The sequence below is a fragment of the Amphimedon queenslandica genome, unplaced genomic scaffold (assembly GCF_000090795.2).
Source record: "Amphimedon queenslandica unplaced genomic scaffold, v1.1 AMPQUscaffold_13519, whole genome shotgun sequence".
Classification (NCBI taxonomy): domain Eukaryota; kingdom Metazoa; phylum Porifera; class Demospongiae; order Haplosclerida; family Niphatidae; genus Amphimedon; species Amphimedon queenslandica.
In genome coordinates this window covers 487,809-509,156 of record NW_003546245.1, presented here as the reverse complement: position 1 = coordinate 509,156, position 21,348 = coordinate 487,809, and the positions used below count along the sequence as shown (strand labels likewise).

Sequence of the window (21,348 nt, the reverse complement as noted above, 5' to 3'; positions counted from 1 at the left end):
TTTTATTTTTATTAATTAATTATTATTATTATTATTATTTTTTAATTATTTTATTTTATTTTTCTATTTTGTTATTGTTTATGCTTCCTGCAGGCCACGCCTTTCTTCTGAACTGCACCGCAGCAGTACAGCAGTGAAAATGGAAGAGCTCGATGAAGAAAACGCTACAACCAATCATACTCATTCAGGGCTTCTTTCTTCTGAGCAAAAGTACATTATATTGTTGACAATGTGCGTTTTGTCAATTATTTCAATTATTATATGCCTGATTGCTATGGTCATGGCTGTTAAATTTAAGCTACACAAATACTTCGTTCATCGTCTGGCAATCTACCAAGTCCTATCAGCTATGCTTTACGATGCAGTTTTGGCCTTAGAGGTAGTATTCATTAATTATGATACAAAAAAATCAGTTTATTATCCTGTTTGTGTTGTTGAAGCATTTCTGATAGAGTATTCCATCTGGATTAAGCTATTATTTACATTTTGTTTAACTTTTCATTTGTTCTGCTTCTCAGTTTTTCATGTTAACTTAAATCGACTTGAAATTGTTTACATATTGGTGTCTACTCTTGGGCCTGCATTGTTTACTTGGGTACCTTTTGTCAATGGTCTTTATGGTCTAGCTGGAGCTTGGTGCTGGATACAGAACTGGAAAGGAGACAATGCATTAAAGAAGCTACCTCAAGGAGAAATTGAACAGTATACTCTTCTATATGGGCCAGCTATTTTCTGTCTCCTGCTATGTGGTGTAGCTGTAGTGATAGTAACAGCGATACTAGTCCACCGAGCTTATAACTGTAATTGCTGCAATAATAAAATTCATGATGACGACGATAATGAGAATCAACCATTATTGAAAGAACAACTGACTGAGCAAAAAAAGAAAGTTTTGCGTGAGATGCTACCACTCGTAAGCTATCCAATACTCTCTCTCATGTTCTACATACCAGCATTTATCAATCGATTAGTAGGCTCAATATCACAAAGTCCTAATTTTATAAGTTTCATGTGGAGTGGTGTGTCACTGCCATTAATAGGTCTCTTAGCCGGAGTCTCTCTTATCGTTCACATATTCATTTTGGAGCATCCTAAAAGAAGGAGCACTATTAAGAAGCGTAGACAGCTAGTAGATGTCACACAAAGAATCAAAAGTATCAATGATGTATTTACTACTGATACTGTTGCATCAACAGCTGCAAAGACTCATTTTGAAGTTCCTCCAGAGAGTGCTATTGATGAAGAGTTGAACCCTTCAATGAATTAAGAGTGTTAATGTATATTTTTGCTGACAATTTAGGCTAAATTTTATTAAATTAGGAGTGTAATAACTGCAATCAAATGAATAGATCTAGCTATAGTAATGATACTCCTATCAAAGCTGTATTTCCTTTATGAAAGTGAACTATAAAGGAGTTATAATAACTAAAGATCAGATCAGAGATGTGAGGTTTACAATTTCACAAATACATCAATGTCTCTAATTATGGCATACTACCCACTGCAAGATTAATATCATTACTTATTTCATAACTTAGAAAGTTTTACATAGCATAGAACTATAATGCCCTAATGAAATCACTCTAATTTAGTGTGCATGAAACCAATGCAGATAATAAACTATGCATATGTAGCTAGAAATGTTTCCTATTTTATGCAGTGTGTTTCAAATGACTCATCTATAAACTGTTTGCATGTGACATGTTGCATGCAACATGTAAAATGGACAGCAAAAATGTAAAAATGGACTTTAAAAAAGAATTTCATAATTGTCCTACTTGTGCCATGCATGCATGCCATGTGGGTCAGCCCCACCCACAATCATAATCACGTGAGCTTACTCCGTATACTTTGTAGGTCTAGTTTACGGAAACAATTAATAACTTTTGTCCCTCCTATTTTAATAATAAATCACGTGACTGACCAGCCACACCCCCGTCATTTTGAGATAGTCTTCACCTCTGCTGCAGTTTCTCTATCCCTCTCTCTCTCCTCTTCCTATCATCTCTTCCATTCCTTTCTCCACATCCTAGCAGACTAGTCTTGAATGGAACTGGGTCTGCAGTCACAATAAACCAAAAAACGCTTCACCATCGACCCTCCTAGTCTCTCCAGCCTTCCTTCACTAGCTACAAATACCCTCCACATAATGCCAATAGCTAAAGTGGACGCTCGGTCCTTTAACTATGCTAAGCAGATTGACTGGTTCCTCAGGTCTCCAGCATCTTCTTCTCACCCTCGCCACTCTCTCTCTCCTCCACCAGACAGCCCTGATGGTCCTGTGTCAGGTTCTCCTGCTCACCATCTTCCAGCTCATCGTACCTCCTCCTCTTCTCTATTAGTTGAGACAGAGACGCAACTCTGGAAAGACCTAACCACCAGTCAAGATGCAGTAACAAGGTACATATACAGTCATGTATACAGCAGTGTATGTTAAACGTGTCACTTGCATCTACTTGCTAATAGTGTTTGTGTAATTATCTACATGCGATAATTTTGTTTTCCCTTTGCTTTGCTCTTTGCTTGTAGCTTTGTAACTGACCCGTTCTCACATGTCATGTTAATAATTTAATATTGTTGTTGTTATTATTCTTTTATAAATGTACGTGTACATGCGACTTTTATTAATGTATAATGCCCGCAAGGGAAGTTATGAGAGACATTTTGTCTTCATGAGCTGGTGTGTTGATAATGTTAGCTTGTAATAATGTCAGTTCTCATCTTGTCCTTGTCATCATTTAATAAATAAACTACTGTGTCATATTTGGATCTCTCTCTCTCTCTCTTTCATTTTGTAGTTACATCATTTGTCTTATTGCTAAACTCATTTCACTAGACAGTGGACAAAGTAAGCATGTGTATATATGTGTGTGTGTATGGGTATTGCTAATTGTGCATAACAGTTGTTTAGCTAATGAGATCTTGTTGATAAGATGCCCAACAATGTTGCTTTTGCTCTTTAAGTAAGCATTTTACTAGAGAGCATGCCCTCGTTATAAGAACATAACAAGCAAACAGTTCCTTTGCTATGCCTCCTCCTCTTTCTTTTGTGATTTATCCCCAACTCTTGTTCTTATCTTTATCTCTTTCTAATTTCCTTATTTCTCTTTCCCCCCCCCTCTCTCTCTCTCTCTTCACTTTCCTCTTGTTAATTAAGTATGTATTATAAACTTCATAGCTTTGTGGCCACAAGGAGGCCATTTCTTGTCACCAAATACTCCACAGCTGGCCTGGTGTGTTCACCAATATAGTCTAATCAAGACAGACCTGCCCCTAACACCTTATCCATCATTATAAACTGCTCCCTCTAACCTAAGGACAGAGCTACTACCTTATTGCAGTGAATAGACCTATGCAACCTTTCTAGGAAGGTTTCTCTCAATAGTAATATAAGGACTCCTCTTTTAAAAGGCATACATTTATATTAAGGCTCTGATAATGCTACCTTTATTGCTAGTCTTTTCTCTGGCTAAGGACATTTTTTATTCAATTCATTGTTTGCTGTGCTCTTATGAGGCTTTACTCTTAATAACTTGCTGTCTGGCTGTACCTAAAAAGAATTTCTTACATCATCGTGTGTGTGTGTGTGTGTATACATTTAGTACACTCACACACTACATGGATCTTAGCTTGTGGTTACATGGTGATTGTTTTGGGTGTTCGGGAATGCTTCCATTTTTGTCCCACTTGTATTAAATATGTACTAAATTAATTAATGGTGTACAATTGTACATCCATTCCCTGTTTATGTGTGTATATAAAAATACTTTTAATTGTGACTTTGTTTTTCTTTATCATCCAGGTCATAGGCCCCTCACTGATGTCTATAAGGACATCATAGAGATGCAGGTTGATATTAACAAGTATAGGCAATGGACAAATCTCAAGGATAAGTCTCTCCAATCAACTGAGAAAGCAAAAGCACATATCCTACTCTTGACTAGAATTAAGTGTCATGTATGTGTCTCTTTCTGGTATGTGTTAGTGTATGTAGTGTTTGATGTCAGTAGCTGATCAGTTAAATAGTGACAGTCATCAACTGATAGTGTACTCTACCAATGGGACCATTAATGCTTCCAATGTTATGTCTTTAGTATCGACCAATCCTATGTACTAATAGTAACTGGATTATACAGAATTAGTTGTATGTTTTGTGGGTGGTTGCTACTGTACTTAACTGCTTTAATGAGATATTGAGCTTATTATAGTTGTATAATTTTATGCGGTATGCTCCAATTGATGTACATGAGTAATTAGTTATGATTATGAAATGGCGTATTATACAAATGATCTTGTCATGTTCTATTTTCCCCTAAGCTATGTACAGTATCATACATGATGTGTATAGATAGTGTGTGGTATTTGTGCCTGTGGTTTAGTGATTCCCTTTTCTTCTAGGTACATGCATATGTTTACAGTCTCTGCTAATGTTATGTTAATTCTGTGCTAGTGGTTTGTTTGCTTGGCAAATGGCATCCATTCCATTCTAAACAGCTAATGCTTTTTAGGTGCATGTACATGTATGCATTGCATGTAGATGTACATGTATTGTATGTGCATCGTTTTCTTGTATTATTTCCTATGTTCATTTCCTAATCCATTGTTATTTTAAGGCATGATATTTTCCATTATCATTGTTTGTGTCCTTAACTCCCTCCCTTTACTGTCCATCCAACATGCAATTATCGCAACGATACACTTTCTCAAGCAGTTCTACGGCTTCTCTCCGAGTCTCCAACTGAGGAACATGTACTTACGCTGGAACCTCGGTAAGAAAGAAACCTAACTCATATACGTGTGTGTGTGTGTGTGTGTGTATCATGATTGTACACTGCTATACATTGGACTATACTTTAATAGTTGAAATAATGCTACCATACATCATCATGTGGTGATTGTGGTCTGTTTCTTGTAGCTTCTGTTAGTCTCTGATATCAGTCATCAATGGCTTCAGCTTACCCTCTCAATGTTGAGTGTCATTCATTGATCTGATGATACATAGAAATTCCAATAGTACCAGTGACTAATGACTGATACAGTGCATGCTGATTGCTGATGTGCAATGTACATGTAGTTGACACATGCCAAATTCTCATCTCCCCACTCCCTCTGTACATGTTCATGACATGTGATTACCATGTGCTCTCTCTCTCCCTCTCTTTACACTGCAGCTAGAAATTATACCATTGACAATAGTGGGATAGCCGATCCTTTTGAAGTCACGGTAAGTGCAACTCTTTAAAAAGTTATCTTCATATTCTTTGATCTTAGGTTATGACGCCTTTTTCCGTTGCAGCTTCAAAAGACATAATCCGTGATCCACTTCCCCTCTCTCCTTGTTCCTCTCTTTTCTCGTCCAGCGAAGAGGAAGAGAAACTTGTTCACGAATTAATAAATGATTGCTATAATCATCACCATAGGTCATTCTTTGGCAGCCTGCCCCCTGGTGTATGCAAACTATTGAACTATGCTTCAGGTGAAGAAACATTGGAAAGGATGTAGTATATATGTACAGAGAAGCATAGTGGGATTAATTTTGCATAAGAATGAAATTAATATTTTTAATTAAATTTTTATTTTTCCTTTATCTATTATTGTTCTCCCTCTCCCTACAGTTGCTACTAGTCTATCTTATATAAGATTAAAGGATCTCGTCTCTAGGAATCCTATTCTGATACCAGTTGCTCTTAATCGTATTTGCTTCCTCTTGCACACTGTGAGTTTAAATCCTTTACTATAGCCCTAGTACAGTATCTTCCTTTTACAAAACTCCTGCACTTTTATACACTGTACTTGTTTTATCTATCTATATTATACTCTCCCCTTTCTCTCTCTCTTGATAGGAGATATCGCACACTCAGGATTATGGTGAGAGGGAATTACTCCTTCCTCTGATACTGTTACTGAAAGAATTGCTTATGATTGTAAGCTAATTTAACAGACACTAGCTATGCCTGCAATGTACATCTCTCTCTGTGTGTGTGCAGTTGTATATTTTGTGTGTTTTTGTGTCGTGTGGTTTTAAAAGTAAATGCTATTCATTTTTGTGTACTAAATGCATTTGTGTTGCTCTTCTCGTGTGTGTCATAGTTACTAACATATCTCTCTTCCTCTCTTCCTTGTTTTCCTCCCACCATCCCTCACTCTCACTTTCTCTCTCTCTCACTCTCTTTCTCTTTCTCCCTCTCTTTCTCTCTCTCATCCCTCAGGCTTCAGAGGTTGATTATATTAAAGTGTATCAGACTCTGATGCCGTTTTACATGTGGCCCTCATCTCATTCGGACACTGTGAAGGCTATATTGAACATGGTTGGGATTGAGAAGAAAGTCAAAGGTTAGAAGCTAATCATATTACCATGAAGACAACAAAAGAAGCTTAATTTATATCGTAACATAATAATAACATTACTCCCTTTTGTTTGCAAAAGCTTAAGAAAGAGCCTGCACGTTTTATGTTCCTTTTCTCCTTCTTTTAGGCTCATCATACAGACGGAGGTTACTGATGGAGCATGATTTAGGCTTAAAACTAAAGCATAACAGGTCAGCCACAAAGTGGTCTCAATTCTTCATACTCTGTACTCTATATCCATTCTTTTTAATTTCATTCTCATACTTTCATTCTCTAGACCCAAGAGTCAGTCAGTGGTGGTGCTAGTGGATACTAGTCATCCTGCATCCCTTGGTCATTATCTCTATCAGTCCTTCACCTACCATCAAGAGAAACCGTCTTCATCTTTGATAAAGAAACTCTTGCTGAGGAGCGTACTGCACTCTGCTCCTCCTGATACTAGTATTGACCTAACTGATTTGGACAAGAAGATATCTGTACGTATACACACACACACACACACTCATTTCTATTATGTCCATGTTCATGTACATATTTCTGATCTAATTAGCATTCAAATGAATGTGCCTACTCATCTGTCCAATAATAAACATGATTATACTCATGTAAAAACAAGATTACCCTTGGTAAAAACAGATTGTACCATATAGTGGGTATATCCCCCCCAGGCTCCTTTTCTTGCTCTGTTGCTCATTCCTTACTAGACTAATATCTGTTCCTTTAAAAAGTTATTTCATATGTTTACAAAATGTCATCTCACACCCTCAATAAACAGAACAAAAGTCTTTGTTCTAAACAGAAATTTTACCCTTGAAAATACACCTGCTATACGGTAACTTACTGTATGTGTGTATAGCCTATATGTTGTAGGATGATTGTTTGTGTCTGTAAGGTAGGCAGCCAGAGACAGTTACCTTTAGGCGGGCGTGTGTGATTGTTCTTGCGATTTTGAAACTTACCAAAAGTGATACAGTTTTGTTATGTCGGTTTTCTAAACTCTATTTGTCCATTGCTAGTGTTATTGCTAATAAACAAACACACACAATGTAATTGTACACAATTGTTATGTACAGTAGCAGCATCATTGCATACATAAGCATTCAATTTCCATGTACTGAATATCCCCATGTATATACATGTATTTGTACTACCGGTGTACTATAACCTATATCTTAATTTCTTTAATTAAGTACACGTACGTGTTACATGTGTGTTATGTGTGTGCTGCTTTTCCTGTAGAGGCTAAGTGAAGATCAACTAACCCAATTGTGTGAGGAGGGAGTAGACATTACTGAAGAGGCAGCTTTGCTTGAAACAATACAGGAAGCAGATCAATTCCTCATGACAGAGATTAGCAAATTGTCTCAAAGTCTGTCAACACTAGCTATTGGTGAGAAAGAGAGAGAGGGAGAAAAAGGAAAAGGAAAAGGTGAGAGAAGGAGAGAAGGAGACACTGTGAAGATAAAATTTGCTAATTTTAAATTGTTTCTTTGTTTGTAGAATCAGATGAGCAGAGGGACAGTGCCTTTAGCTCAACAAGTGAGGATCCTTGTCCTCCTTCTTTCCCTCTCCCTCCTCCATATATGCCAGTCCATCAGCTGGAGAGTGTCAACTTAGCAACAATGATGGATAAAATGAGAGAAATCCTCAACAGGCTGCAAGAGAGGCCGATTCCACCTGGTAACAGTGACTCCTCTTCACTCCTTGCTAGTTATCCAATGGGTTCTATCACCTACCAAAGACCAGCTCTAAGTCAGACTAGTCTTGATTCTACTGGTAGCGGAGCCCTCTTAGAAACCTCTTCCGCTACTGAAGTACCCAATGGCATTGGCCCACGGAGTTCATTTGAGTTAACGTCAATTAGTGAGCAATGGAATGGAGGGGGAGGAGAGAGTAGAGCCAATGGGTCTGCACTCCGTCCCACATCACCAGCTGCAAAGAGTGACCCTGGAGTCAGTGTACTACAGGTGCGTCGTCACTCCAGTCACACTCCGGCTCATCCCGGTGATGTTGAAGGTTTCAACAGTCAAGATGATGCCAGTGACACTAGTAGTCGTACCAGTGAAGAGGCTACCAGTAGGTTTTCTACCGACAGCCCCAGAAGTCGTCCGGTTCTCGAGAGACGTCACACCGAGAACTTTTCTTCGTCTGGAGGTCACCACCTGCCGGCTCGTCGGTCTACACTGGGTAAAGTACAGATGGGGTCTTATTCCAATCAAGCCACATCGCCTGTGTCAGGTACGGGGAGCCTAAGAGTCAAGCAAAGAGCCAATCCCTCCAATTCACTGAGACTAAAGAACAGGAGAATACAACCGGTCGCTGCTCTCCTCTCGGGACCCCCGGGGAAATCAAGAACAATTAAGTTTGTGATTGCTGGCGACGACGATACGCTATCGAATGCGGCGAAAGCTTTCACACAACTTCGGAGTAAAGAGCCAAACTTGTTCTGGGGACTAGACATTGAGTTTCATTACCTGCCACTATCACAGGCCAGCTCTGGACTATCTGGCAGTGCCCCCAGTGCCAGCACTAGCTTAGGATCGTCAACCGGCCTCATTGACCTTCCTGAACCAGCTAATGAGAATAAGAGCCCTGAGCTTGGTGGAGACGTTTTGATTGGTCGCTATCTCTCACACATGGACAGCTGGTACGAGCAGAATGTGATGCTAGCTATACACAATGTCATGAGATTACTACCCAATGTAAGACAAAGACAAAATAATATTTATTATGCTACTCTCATTCTTGTATTTTTACTCTATTGCTGTATTATAGGATTCTTTAGCTATCAGTAGACCTTTCTCTTCAGTTGAGAATTTGGATACAAGATGGTCTGCCCCTCCCACTCCATCAAGGGTAGGCTGTGCTATGTACCATAATTAATAGTCGTTTGTATTTTGCGGATGATAGTTTTTGCTAATTTTAAAAATTCTAATAATTTCGTCGATTGCATCAAAATGACATGCCTGAGTGAGAATATTTTCTGCAAGCATATAAACAGCTGCTATGAACTATCAATGTCCTTAAAATATGACCGCTATATGATGATACATGTATGGTTTGTTATGTACACGCATGTCGGGTTTCCCACAAGGCATGCTAAGTGAGCTAAAAAGCATGAGCGTGATGAGCTTACAATTAGCCTAATGGCATATGGAGCAACTTTTAAAATTCATGAAAAATCCAATTATGATTGGAATGAACTGAAACTTGAAACACAACATAAAAACATATATACGCATCAGAAAAAGTTATAAAAATGGAAAATTCTGACCTTGCCATTTTTGGCGAAATTCGGCCCAACACCCTGTACTATAGTACAGGGACTTTGACCCGATTTTGGAGCAAATTTTAAAATTCACTGACAAAGGCTGCACACTTGTGGAAAACCCTACATACATGTACATGTATTGTATGATGATTATGAGATATTGTCAATTGTTCTTATTTAGATTCTAATTGATATAACGTCTCATTACATACGAGAAGCCTCTCATTCTATTAGAGTAAAGATGTTCAAAGTGAAGGTGAGCTCATATTCATGAATCCATACTAGCCAACGTTCATTATCATCTTGCCTTTCATGTGTGTTTAGTTGACGCTAAGATCAGAGAAATCAGTCAAAGGATTCGAGCACCGAGAAATGTTTATGTTCCATAGATTCGATGTCCAGAGACTAAGTGGAAAGAAAGGTAACTAGTTCTAATTTCCTTTTATTCTGTTTTACTTTTATAATGAATTAGGTCAAAGACAGGCTAAGCCGTTTGAAACTAGTCTAGTACTGACCGAGCTCTCACTGGATAACAACTTTATTAGAGGTGAACTCACCCAGCATAAAGACGTATGGATCATTAGTGGTTGCAATATACCACATCCAAGCGATACCATTGTGTCCAATCCAGGTATAGGAGGGAGAAAGGAGAACGATATTTTTTGATTTTTAAAAATTAATTTTATTTATAGAGAATGAGTGTCTGGAGCTCTCATTGATCAAATGTCAAGCTGAAGGTGGAAGACTATCGCAAACTAAAGTATGAGAAAAACTACAAAATTTATACATGACTGCCCTACAAAATTATGCAAGACTGCCTTGCATAATTATAGAGATTACTTTTTACTTATTTTTATGTGTTGTATAGTATCGTGCCAATGAAGAGACTCAGTATCATGTGTATGAGCTACAAATTGAAGCAAAGGACAAGCCACTATCAGTTATCATTGATGGAGATGTTGCTAGTATCACTGAGAATGTAATCAGGTAAGAAGAGATGGGCGTCATGAAATTCACGAAAAATTTAGCAATGTCGAAAATAATTGCAATTTTAAGATGCTCACGATAAAAAAAATGCAGTTAGAATTGGCTCAAAACTTTATACACAGTGTAGCATAAGCCATAGGGCCATCAGTGTTAAATTAACATAGATCTAACTGCACTTTCTACATGGCCAAAGGGCATCAATACGAATCAAAAAGTGTAAAATAATTCTTCAGTTGCCCATGTGTACATGTACATGAATGTAGACTTGTAGTTTTATCATTTTTTCTTTTTTCTTATAAATCAAGGATTGAAGTAGCGCCTGCTTATATTGATCAAGGTATCGTTGAGGCTCCTCTGAGACGGACTGAGAGACACGAGAGACAAATGCATTTTCCAATAATGAGCTTTTGGCAGGTCGACCTATGACGTTGTAACCACACCCACCCACTACCGTGTGAATATATTATTATTATGATAGTTTTCATTATTTGTTGGTGTTATTTTATTTAAGCGGTTGCATTAATTTTATAGTAAAAATTATTACTATTGTATGATGGTAATAATCACAATTGGACGTTACTATTTATTTTTTTTTTCATTTCTATTGAATTTTTTATATCAACTTGTGCATTATTATTATTATTATTATTATTATTATTATTATTATTATTATTATTGATTATTAAACTGAAATAATTTGTTAAAATTTTTATCGAGAGACAATGATAAAAGGATACAGGAGGAGAGAGAGAGAGAGTACATGGAGGGGAGATGACATTAAAAGAAATTTTAAAAAACACATTTTAGGAAGAAACTTTTTTCAACATATTGGCCTGTCCATTATGATTGATACTAATAACTGATGGGCTCTGCTGCCAAGGCTCGCCATCAACTTGAATGGGGACGCTCTCTTTCAAAACAACCTAATAATTATAATAATTATAATAATAATAATAATAATAACTCCTACTCTCCTTCTCTATATAAAATAACTTAACCTATTCTATTTTATATTTTTACATTTGTTGTTTGTTCTGGTGATAATAATAATAATAATAATAATAATAATAATGATAATAATAATAATAATAATGACATTATAGAAATTAAGGTAGTTGCTTGTACCTTGACACTTTTTGCTTGTCCTATTTTTAAAGGCTCGGCCACTGACATTTGTATCTTCCCAATATGAAATGAAGAATACAGTCCAACCAGCTCAACCATTTTATCATCAATCCTACAGTGCATAATATTACTAGTACATCATGTGACTGTCATGTGACATACCTTGATGGGCCCCATTCATCACTGGGACTCCATACAGAGCAACCGGAAGACCAGCTGTTTATATTTAGTATTACGATACCTTCAAGGTCAGGCAGTTTGACTGGTACATCGTCTATATAAAGCTGTTAAAGAAATAATATGTATTAAATGAAATGCAGCAAATTATTATTATAGTTACTTCGATTTTATTGGGTAAGTTTTTACAGCTTTGCTCAATGACGTCCCTAGCACCAAAGCCAAGATACCAAGCCTACAAATATACAGCAACATTGAACTAAAGGCAATGAAAAAATTCTTGAACTATCAAGATTAAATGATCAATGTTAGTAACAATACTTCAATAGTATTTGCAATAGATATTAGAGTTAAAGATTTCAACTAAGGATATTATATAATATTGGAATTAACAGGCAAGCAGTTACATTGAAGGCCCAAGTACTATAGCATTTTCCAGTAATTATAATAATAATTTATAATCAAATTGATCAAGTTATATGTGTTACTAACTTTATTTATTAATCTACTAGTGAAGAGGTCAGGACGACTCTCTCTGTGCCTGTGGAAGTTCAATGCTACTCCAGCATCACAGCCAATACCCAAATAATTATTCATGGTGAGTACCTATAGTCAATTTATCCTCCCGTCATGTGACTAACATGTGACATACCTTTGCGTCTCTTTGAAGTCCAAGGTACTTCCTCTTTTGAGATTCTATGACGACTTTCCAACTACAAGGAGATGAAAGGAAGGAATGTTGTGTGTGACTTGTGATGCTTCTAATAATTAAATCATTTTGCAACTGAAAACCACAAAATGCAAGAAAAACTAACAGCTCAAAACTTAATTAATAAGTAATTAATTGTTCATCCTACTCACCGATCCATTAGTGTCTGTTGGGCGTGTTCCATTTCTCTTAAAACTTCAGACACGTCATCATCAGGTGAATACCCTGGACCCCATCCTAGAACCCTTGCCAGATCATTACCAGTACCCAGGGGGAGGATACCAACACAAGGCTTAACCTAAGAATAATGAGGATTGTACATAGCATCAAATGCAGTACATATGAAATTCAGTATATTATAATAATAGTATGTGAATACAGTATATTGAATGCAGTATAGTATGTGAATTGACTGCTATTGTTCTTACTGGTAGGTTTGCTTTATCAATGGCTGACAGGACCCAGCCTACGGTACCATCCCCTCCACAGACCATCAGTCTAGTCGGCTGCTCTGGTATAAGTCGACATATTTCTAGAGCACTTTCTGGCGGTGTCTCGAGTAAATCTACCACCTGTGGAAAGACGAGAGAGAGAGAGAGAGGGAGGGTGAGTGCTAATTTCTATAGATTGGACATTGTTACTACAAGTAATTGCTACAGTCATGCCCCCTCAAACAGACTGTGGGTAACTAGTCAATGAGGAGAGGTGTGAGTAAGTCATAATCACTCTTAATTATCAAAATATTATTCTTATATTCCATCTTTCTACAGTGATTTTCCTTAAACTTACATGATAGGCAAGCAGAAATGTGTTATACACATGCTCTCTTGTGGTCAGGAATAAAATGAATGCACCTACTTAATACTGACCACAACAGAGCATGTTCATAACACATCTCTGCTTCTCTATCATGCAAGTTTAAGGAAAATCACTGTACCCCTTTACAATGCACATTCTCTTTCTTACCTGGATTGGATTGAGGAGTCTTTTTAATTGTATCATTATTGCTTGCCCGTCTTTCCCACCACTTTTAGAATTGGCCATTACAATCAGCGGTTTCCATCCGTCGGTATTTGGGACTGCTATCTCTTTGACGACCACCTTACTCCTCCCTCTCCTCCATCCCTGCTTCTCCTCCAGCGTCACACAATTAGGCGGAATGATCAGTCTCTTGTGGTCACCAAGAGTACAGTCGCCTCTCTCTCTCCTTCCTTCTCCCTTCTCTTCGTCGATACAGTCCTCGTGAACTGTATTGTGACACCAGAGACACCGATAGTCAGCCAGAGCAGGGACGGTTCCACACGGAGTGAGGCACTTGAAGCATCTGCTGGCTAAAGGGAGGTTGCCCCGTATCCATGCGTGTCTCATGGTCTTTTCTCCTGGTTGGGTCGAGAGTGGTTTGCAGGTCTTGCTTGAAGTTGCCACTGATTGTAAGCAAGCCTCTTCTGGGCAGACGCAGAGCCCGCAGACCTCACAGAGGCTCCCAGAGGCACAGCACTGCATGCAGGAGTTACAATAGGTCGGCTTGTCGAGGAAATCCGAGGCCAGCCAGCGATGGCTCCGTGTCAGGTCGTGTTTGAGGACAAATAAAAGTGCCCGGCGTCTTCTGAAGAGCTTGAGTACTACCCAGAACACTGTCAGGAGTAATACGGAAAGGAAGACCCAGTGGAAAGGGCCCATCATGTTTTTCGAGTGAGTTTTTGATGTCTCTCCGACAATGTTAGGAGGCTCCATTGTGAGATGAGGTGATTTCTTAGCCACACCTCCAACAATAATTATGCAAAATGAGCTCCACCTCTTTTTCTGCATTCCAGCCACGCCCTTCATTATTTTTCCCCAAACTAGCCACGCCTTCTTTATTTTGTCAACAAAGTTCTTGTACCAAACATGGCTGGACTCAGTACAGGTAAGACCACCCCTCTGTCTGGCTATATTAAGGAGTATTTGAGCTCCAGCAGGAGCGAAGGAATGATAAAAAGACTCCTAAAGCATGGCCAATAACGCTTTTGTGTTTTATAATCCTTCTCCCCCTCCTCCTCCTCTTTTCTCCCCAGGACAAGTTCCCCAGCTATACAGGGAAGTATTTGATGCGGTGACAGTGAGCAATAGCAGCAAGATACCTAAGTCTTTATGGCTGAAGGTGATCTCCACTGCTAATATAACAGAGAGCTCTGCTACTGAGGTAAATCCTCTGATTCACACATCTCTTGTGTGTAGATTTATTGTTTATTATTCATGTGTTTGTAATGATCCACTCACTCCACTACATTCAGTATACTGTAGTGTGTTAGTTTCAGATTTGCAGCTATTTTGAAAATGAATTATGCCCTTTCCTTTTCTTTTTCTGATTCATTCATCTTCTCCATCTCTCTCCTCCTCCCTCTCTCCCCCTCCATCTCTCCCCCTCTCTCTCCAGATATGGAAGATGTGTGATCCTGGTTTGACCAACATGATAGGACGGGATCAATTCTACAAGTCTTTGGCACTGACAGCTTTAGCACAACTAGGCAAACCTCTTGAGGACAAAGTGCTACTCAATTATACTGATAAAGGTAGGTTTGCAGTAGTAGTACTCTACAACATATATTCAGAGAGATTTCCTGTGTATATATAAATGTGTTGTGAATGCTTTGCAGCATTGTACACATTGTGTCTCTTTCTGTTGATATTTTTATAAGGAAATGCTAAAGGTTGATACAATAGTTTTTAGTTTATAAATTAGTTAAGGGACTGGTTGTCATTCCTGTTATAAAAACAAAGGTTTGTGAGTGAGGTAGCACGGGAGAGAAAGAATGAGCTTACTTAATGTGGTATTATTAGTCTATGAGAATGTTATAATAAACTAGGAACTATTAGAAAGCAAAACAAAGAAAGAGAATCAACCTACATATGTATATAATGCATCATTATCATTGCCATAGAAAGTGTTATTATACAGTTGGTAGGTATAGGCAATAACTTATTAGACATAACAAATCAATGTAAGGCAGTCTATGCTCCTTCCCTCCTCTGCCTCTCTCAGTAACAGATGTCATTGTTATAATAACTAGTCACTTGTACACCAGACTACAGTAGCTACCTCCTGGTAGACTGTTTTTAACTTGTAACTGCATAGTAGCCTACACGTACTTGACCAACAAATAGAGTCTAGCCTTTAGTAATGCTAGCAGCAAGTAGGTAGTTTGATTGTCATGAATAACAATGAACAAGATAACTTGATTCATACAAGCATGCTGGCTACAACAGCACTGTAAACAAAGTGTATTGTTGTCATTATGTTTCTATGTTAGTGCTATATTAACCTTATTATTATTATTATTATTATTATTATTATTATTATTATCACTATTATTATTATTATTATTATTATTATTATTATTGTAGAGCTCCCCTCACCATCTCTTGCCAGTGTCAATGAGTTGAAGGACATCAAAGCTCGTTTCGTTCGTGCGACTAATCCCTCAGAGCTTGGCTACACGTATGAGGATCTCAAAGGTTTTGATGAGATAAAGGTCACACTGATACCGGAAAAGAAAGGAGCTTTACTGAAGCACAATGAGTATACTGTTGAGAGCAAGGTAAGCTAACAATACTCATGCATTGAAAATACAAAATTATATTTTGCCATTGGATTGGGCTTAAGATGTAATACAACAGGGTTTGAATTAGGATAAAACTGTCTACATGCATAATGATTAATTTCTTTTAATTTTTAATAGAAATTTGGTTCTTCTGTCTCGCGTCGCTATAAAGATTTTGAGGGTTTCCATCATATCCTCTCTCAGCGGTTCCCCTTTCGACTGGTGCCTAATCTACCACCAAAAGCAATCTGTAAGTTTAATACTAGGAAACTTGTGTATTATTACAACAATATGCATCAGAAAATGTAACAAAAAATTGGGGTGATTTTGGAGCACTTTTTTGGAAAAAATCATGGGCTATAGCTTTTGCTTTTTTTCAAAAATTGGCCAATTTTTAAAAATGGCCATAACTCGAAAAATATTTGTCGGAATCAGCTCAAACTTCCTACATAGCATAAGGACATCTATATGTATCAGAAAACGTAATAAAAATTTGGGGTGATTTCGGAGCCATTTTTCAGAAAAAACCATGGGCTATAGCCTTGAGTATTTTTTCAAAAATTGGCCAATTTTTAAAAATGGCCATAACTAGAAAAATATTTGTCGGAATCAGCTCAAACTTTCTACATAGCATAAGGACATTGATATGTATCAGAAAATGTAATAAAATTTTGGGGTGATTTTGGAGCCATTTTTCGGAAAAAACCATGGGCTATACCCTTGGGTATTTTTCAAAAATTGGCCAATTTTTAAAAATGGCCATAACTCAAAAATAATTTGTCAGAAACAGCTCAAACTTGCTACATAGCTTAAAGACATCAATATGTATCAAAAAATCTAATAAAAATTTGGAGTAATTTTTTAGCCATTTTTTGAAAAAAGACCATGGCCTTTGCTTTTTTCAAAAATCAGCTCATTTTGAAATGCTCGTGACTCTCTATATGGTTATTTATACACTGCAGCATGCAAGAATTAAAAATATCATTTTATTCCGTAGCTCAAAGCAGCGAATTTATTGAGCAAAGAAGAAGAGCACTCCGTCGTTACCTTTGCTTAATCGCTCGTCATCCAGTACTACTCCAAGATGAAGTAGTAAGGTATTTCTTTACGGCCAGTGGACAGGTAAATACATGTATCCATTGTGCTACATGCTGTCATGTGACTTAACAGGACGTGGGGGCAAGGATCAAGGAAAAGTATAAGGACAGTCCTGATGAAGTTATGTTCAACCCTTTAGCTCAGAACGCAAGAGTTAGTGTATCCTACTGTACAATAAAAGGATTCTTCTTCTCTCTTTCTGTTAGGAGCTGGTTACAGATCAGACAAGGATGAAATACGAGAGGGTCAAAGAGCAGTTGAGCATGATGTTAAAGATAATGACGGCTTTCCTAAACATTGGGGAAAACTTTGAAGGAAGGACACGAGCATTTCATGAAGACATGAAAGCATTTTCAAGAGAACTCCTGTAAGTGATTGACAACTAGCCATAAAGGAGAGTCATTCACTGATCACAAAATGCAGTAAAAATAGGTGTAGAAAAAAAAGCATAGGCTCACCAAATTTTATAGCTTGAAAACTCTTAACTTTTTAGAGTCATTTCTATTTCTCTCTTTAGTTCGTTAAGTAGTGAATCAGTATTGAGCACCCCATGGACTTCAGGTAGTGACAATACTTGGGGGAAGATGCAGTCCGACTGTCGTCAGCTCTCTGATCAGTTCAGCACACTCGGGGACAGGGCACTGACTCAGGCAGAGAATGAAGCTAAAGGATTTGCTGAAGGAGCTCACTTATTCCTTGACCTCCTTAAAGCTTATCAGGTAAGAGAACAAAGGGAGAGGATCTTGTGTTAATTTGTTGTTTATTTTAGGATTTATGCACACGACGAGAGAAACTAGTCCATCGCAAGCACCAAAAGGCACTGGCTAAAGTTCAAACGATGGAAAAGTATAAGGGTCACTTGGAGGCTCAAGGAAAAGTAATGGTAAGTGATATTTATTTATTTATTATCACTATTAATGTTGTTATTTTTATTTTATAGTCGGAGAGGCAAGATAGCAAGCAACAAAAAGTAGGGGAAAAATAAAAAAGCTACTGCTTTATAATTAATTATTTTAACAGTATGACGACGAGTTGATTATTGTTGAAAGACGAAACTTTTTTTCTTTGTTTTGTCTTGATCTTGAGGCTCAGTTGATTCACGTTAATCTGTCACAGATACCAGATATGTTAAAGGCATTAGTCTCTAATCAAATGTCCAACCACCAAACAGTAAGAGTATCAAACAATTATACTCATTTTACTTCTCTCTCTCTCTCTCTCTCTCATTCTCTCTTTTTTCCCAGTTTTATAAATTGTGGGAAGAGATCAAACCTACAGTAGACATAATGGGTGAATCCACCGCACCAGTCTCTTCACTAGGTCCAACTAACTCTCTTCGTGGAGGCACCCGTTCGCTTGAGACATCACCGACATCAAAGTCAAGCGTACCTGAGGCATCTCCTTTCTACTGAGAAGCAGTTAGCATCACACACACACACACATGTTGCAGACTTTGCTGCACAATTAGCTCAGACACACTCGCTTTTTCAACGCTGTAATTATGATTTTTAAAAACCTTTTCAATCTCTGTCAGATTGTGTAGACTTTATATTAGCCCTGCTGTTTAAAAATTGTTGGCTTTTATGATTATAGTTTTTGCATTATTACTATTGTTATCATTATTATTATTATTATTATTATTATTATTATTATTATTATTATTATTATTATTATTATTATTACTTGTTGTTCTTTTGTTGTTGTTTTAATTTATGTCTCATGAGATACAAGAAAATGTTGATAATTTTTGATCTACTACTGTGGATTATTATTATTGTCATCATGAGATTTAATTATTTCTGTATTAAAACTAAAAGTTCTTGTCAAACAAAAATATCGATACTTAAATTTCCCCAAAATTACTCTGGTGGGTTCAAAATCAAGTTAATGCTCATCATGACAACACTGATGACAGACCATCCAAGAACAACAACGACAAACACCATATTACTCAATGGAGCCTTGTACGGATTATCATAGGTACCCAGTGCTTTCTTTATCTTGTATCTTGCAGCTATAACAAAGGCAGCAGGCATGACACACTGTATTGTAATGCCAGGGAATGATCCAGTGATTGATGCTAAGAGCTCAATGTCCTGTGTAATGTATGCTACTATTAATGGAGGAATGAAAACAAGAGGGGGAAACAAGAAACGATCCACAATAACAGGAAATTTGACCTTCCTCTTGAGTCGACACTCAAGGATAATTTTAGAAAGCGACTTGAGATTTTCTCTCAGTGTTACAGTAAGCACTGGGTATATGCTGACCAGTGAAATGACTGGTAGCAGTGCTAGCATTGTTCCTAGTACTAGTCTCCAATCAATGGAACCACTGGTGGCTGGCTGAAAGAAGTTAAGAGTATACAGTGGCTCAATCTCATCTCCTGGGAATGCAAATACACTTGCGTATGAAAGGAAGAGGTAGAAAAGCCAGCATGTCACAAAGTCTCCCAACAAGATACGATAAATGTGCTCCTTGGAAGACATGGGCATTATAATTCCAGGAATGAAATCTTGAATTTTTGCAGAATAGAGTGCAATTCCATACAAGAAGGGCAACGATTTTACATTAGCTACTTGAGGCATGTAGCGATGGCCTTCTATGAATCTTAGTATTACTAAAATTGTCATTAATCCAAATCCTAAGATTGAACACATTGTATAAAGAGTGGACAAATAATGTGCTTTATATACCTATGTATCTTGCTACTGTTGTTAGAATTTGTATAAATTTTGAAGAAGTTATATCAAAGAATACAAATGGACCCAATGTGAAGGCTATAATGGCCTAGAAAATATAGGAATGGACTATAATGTTACTAAATTAAAGTGACTTACAAGGCAAATATAATAAACTTTTATACTACCAAAGTTTGTAAAACAATCATTTCTTGATTCTTGATCAGCAAACCATGTTTCATTATCACCAAACAAAGTATCATTTGAAATCAAACTAAGTCTAAGTTGATGATGCCTTTGGAGCTGACTATAATATACAATAAGTACAAGTGGTCTTTTTTGATACCTTGTTTACACCTTAAAGTGTGAACAAGAACAGGAAATTAAAAAATTATTAATTTATTTTTAGTTAAGCTTATACTGCAAGTAATCAAGTATCAGTTTCCATAATAGCAAAAATAGAATGCATGAACATACCATGTCACATGGGACAGTGATGTAGCAATTGCAATGTTAAAGTATGACACATCACCATAAGACATAATGCAAAAGACTAAATATGCTAGTATGATTCCAGCTAAAAAATTATACATTATATATGCACTGAACACTGCAGCAAACCAAACTTACAAATATGAAAAAACAAGTTTGCCATTGAACCCTATAGATATGTGTTTATGTCAGTGTAAATGGTCGATGATAAAGCGCTAATTTTTGATCAATAACTTACATATTCAAATTTCTTTGTAATCTCGTAGTCCTTTTGATCAATATAAACTGTGATTATAACATCATTAATTCAATCATAAAATTCAATTTTAGCTGATTACTTGTCACTTCTTGCTTCTCAGCCTCAGAAGGATCCATTGTTATTCCATTTTGCTTAGACTCACTGTCATGTCTTGCCATAGCTTCCATTGAGCACTGAAATGTCATAAGAGCATAAATTCATGCAAAACAACATGCACTTTTCTCTCCATTATTCTTTCATATGCGTTGGCAGCAGCCATAGCTTCTATCACATAGCAAGCTGTGATGTAACTGCAACAGATAGTTTCATTCTCATTGTTTTATATTGCATTACCTCAGAGTGCATAGAAGAGTGATGAAAACAGTTCCTAAAGCAATCCCGGTATCACTGAAGGTCTTTGGTAAAGCAAGGGCCCCAGCACCAATAAGCAGATTAAATATGTACACAAATCCAACCTGTAAAGTGGGAAAGGTATAATTATTCAAAAAGACTTCTAACTTTGCGCGAATATGTAGCCATCTATGGTAATTTAACTCAGTATATCGATGGTTGAATAAAAGGTGGGGCTGGAAACAGTCCACCCACGTGGTAGCACGTGTCTAAGAGATAGGTTCAATTTG

General features: G+C 37.2%; 5 protein-coding genes across 6 annotated transcripts; 3 read left to right on the top strand and 2 right to left on the bottom strand.

Moving 5' to 3' along the window:
• Positions 1–73: 73 nt before the first annotated feature.
• On the top strand, positions 74–1,430 carry LOC109582657 (uncharacterized). Its single transcript, XM_019997500.1, has one exon. The coding sequence runs from the start codon at positions 140–142 to the stop codon at positions 1,265–1,267; it is 1,128 nt and encodes a 375-aa protein (XP_019853059.1). The 5' UTR covers positions 74–139; the 3' UTR covers positions 1,268–1,430.
• Positions 1,431–1,921: 491 nt separating this feature from the next.
• LOC109582644 (uncharacterized) lies at positions 1,922–11,347 on the top strand. The gene is made up of 20 exons (XM_019997487.1): positions 1,922–2,400; positions 2,799–2,848; positions 3,803–3,925; positions 4,665–4,769; positions 5,172–5,224; positions 5,272–5,476; positions 5,616–5,716; positions 5,844–5,924; positions 6,210–6,333; positions 6,476–6,539; positions 6,626–6,824; positions 7,588–7,738; positions 7,849–9,050; positions 9,124–9,204; positions 9,801–9,875; positions 9,944–10,040; positions 10,092–10,250; positions 10,312–10,379; positions 10,488–10,606; positions 10,912–11,347. Exons 1-20 carry the CDS (start codon positions 2,150–2,152, stop codon positions 11,030–11,032), a joined length of 3,429 nt encoding a protein of 1,142 aa, XP_019853046.1. The 5' UTR covers positions 1,922–2,149; the 3' UTR covers positions 11,033–11,347.
• On the bottom strand, positions 11,300–14,366 carry LOC100636230 (diacylglycerol kinase epsilon-like). Its single transcript, XM_003382822.3, has 9 exons — positions 13,584–14,366; positions 13,046–13,189; positions 12,770–12,915; positions 12,561–12,621; positions 12,401–12,514; positions 12,072–12,143; positions 11,894–12,015; positions 11,732–11,843; positions 11,300–11,529 (listed from the first exon to the last, which is right to left on the bottom strand). The coding sequence occupies exons 1-9, from the start codon at positions 14,349–14,351 to the stop codon at positions 11,410–11,412; spliced, it is 1,659 nt and encodes a 552-aa protein (XP_003382870.1). The 5' UTR covers positions 14,352–14,366; the 3' UTR covers positions 11,300–11,409.
• Positions 14,367–14,435: 69 nt separating this feature from the next.
• LOC100636103 (sorting nexin-8-like) lies at positions 14,436–19,140 on the top strand. The gene is made up of 13 exons (XM_019997468.1): positions 14,436–14,523; positions 14,672–14,799; positions 15,034–15,169; positions 16,002–16,195; positions 16,337–16,448; positions 17,196–17,320; positions 17,369–17,449; positions 17,503–17,663; positions 17,814–18,015; positions 18,066–18,179; positions 18,237–18,266; positions 18,317–18,466; positions 18,541–19,140. The coding sequence occupies exons 1-13, from the start codon at positions 14,505–14,507 to the stop codon at positions 18,706–18,708; spliced, it is 1,620 nt and encodes a 539-aa protein (XP_019853027.1). The 5' UTR covers positions 14,436–14,504; the 3' UTR covers positions 18,709–19,140.
• LOC100635975 (transmembrane protein 104-like) lies at positions 19,085–21,326 on the bottom strand. 2 transcript variants are annotated; one of them, XM_003382820.3, is made up of 10 exons: positions 21,227–21,326; positions 21,062–21,183; positions 20,946–21,018; positions 20,808–20,901; positions 20,708–20,754; positions 20,608–20,638; positions 20,455–20,554; positions 20,137–20,284; positions 19,993–20,086; positions 19,085–19,940 (listed from the first exon to the last, which is right to left on the bottom strand). In XM_003382820.3, the coding sequence occupies exons 1-10, from the start codon at positions 21,245–21,247 to the stop codon at positions 19,156–19,158; spliced, it is 1,515 nt and encodes a 504-aa protein (XP_003382868.1). In that variant the 5' UTR covers positions 21,248–21,326; the 3' UTR covers positions 19,085–19,155. The 2 variants fall into 2 exon arrangements, with proteins under 2 accessions (XP_003382868.1, XP_019853040.1); XM_019997481.1 differs by lacking the exons at positions 20,137–20,284; positions 20,455–20,554; positions 20,608–20,638.
• Between the last annotated feature and the right edge of the window lie 22 nt (positions 21,327–21,348).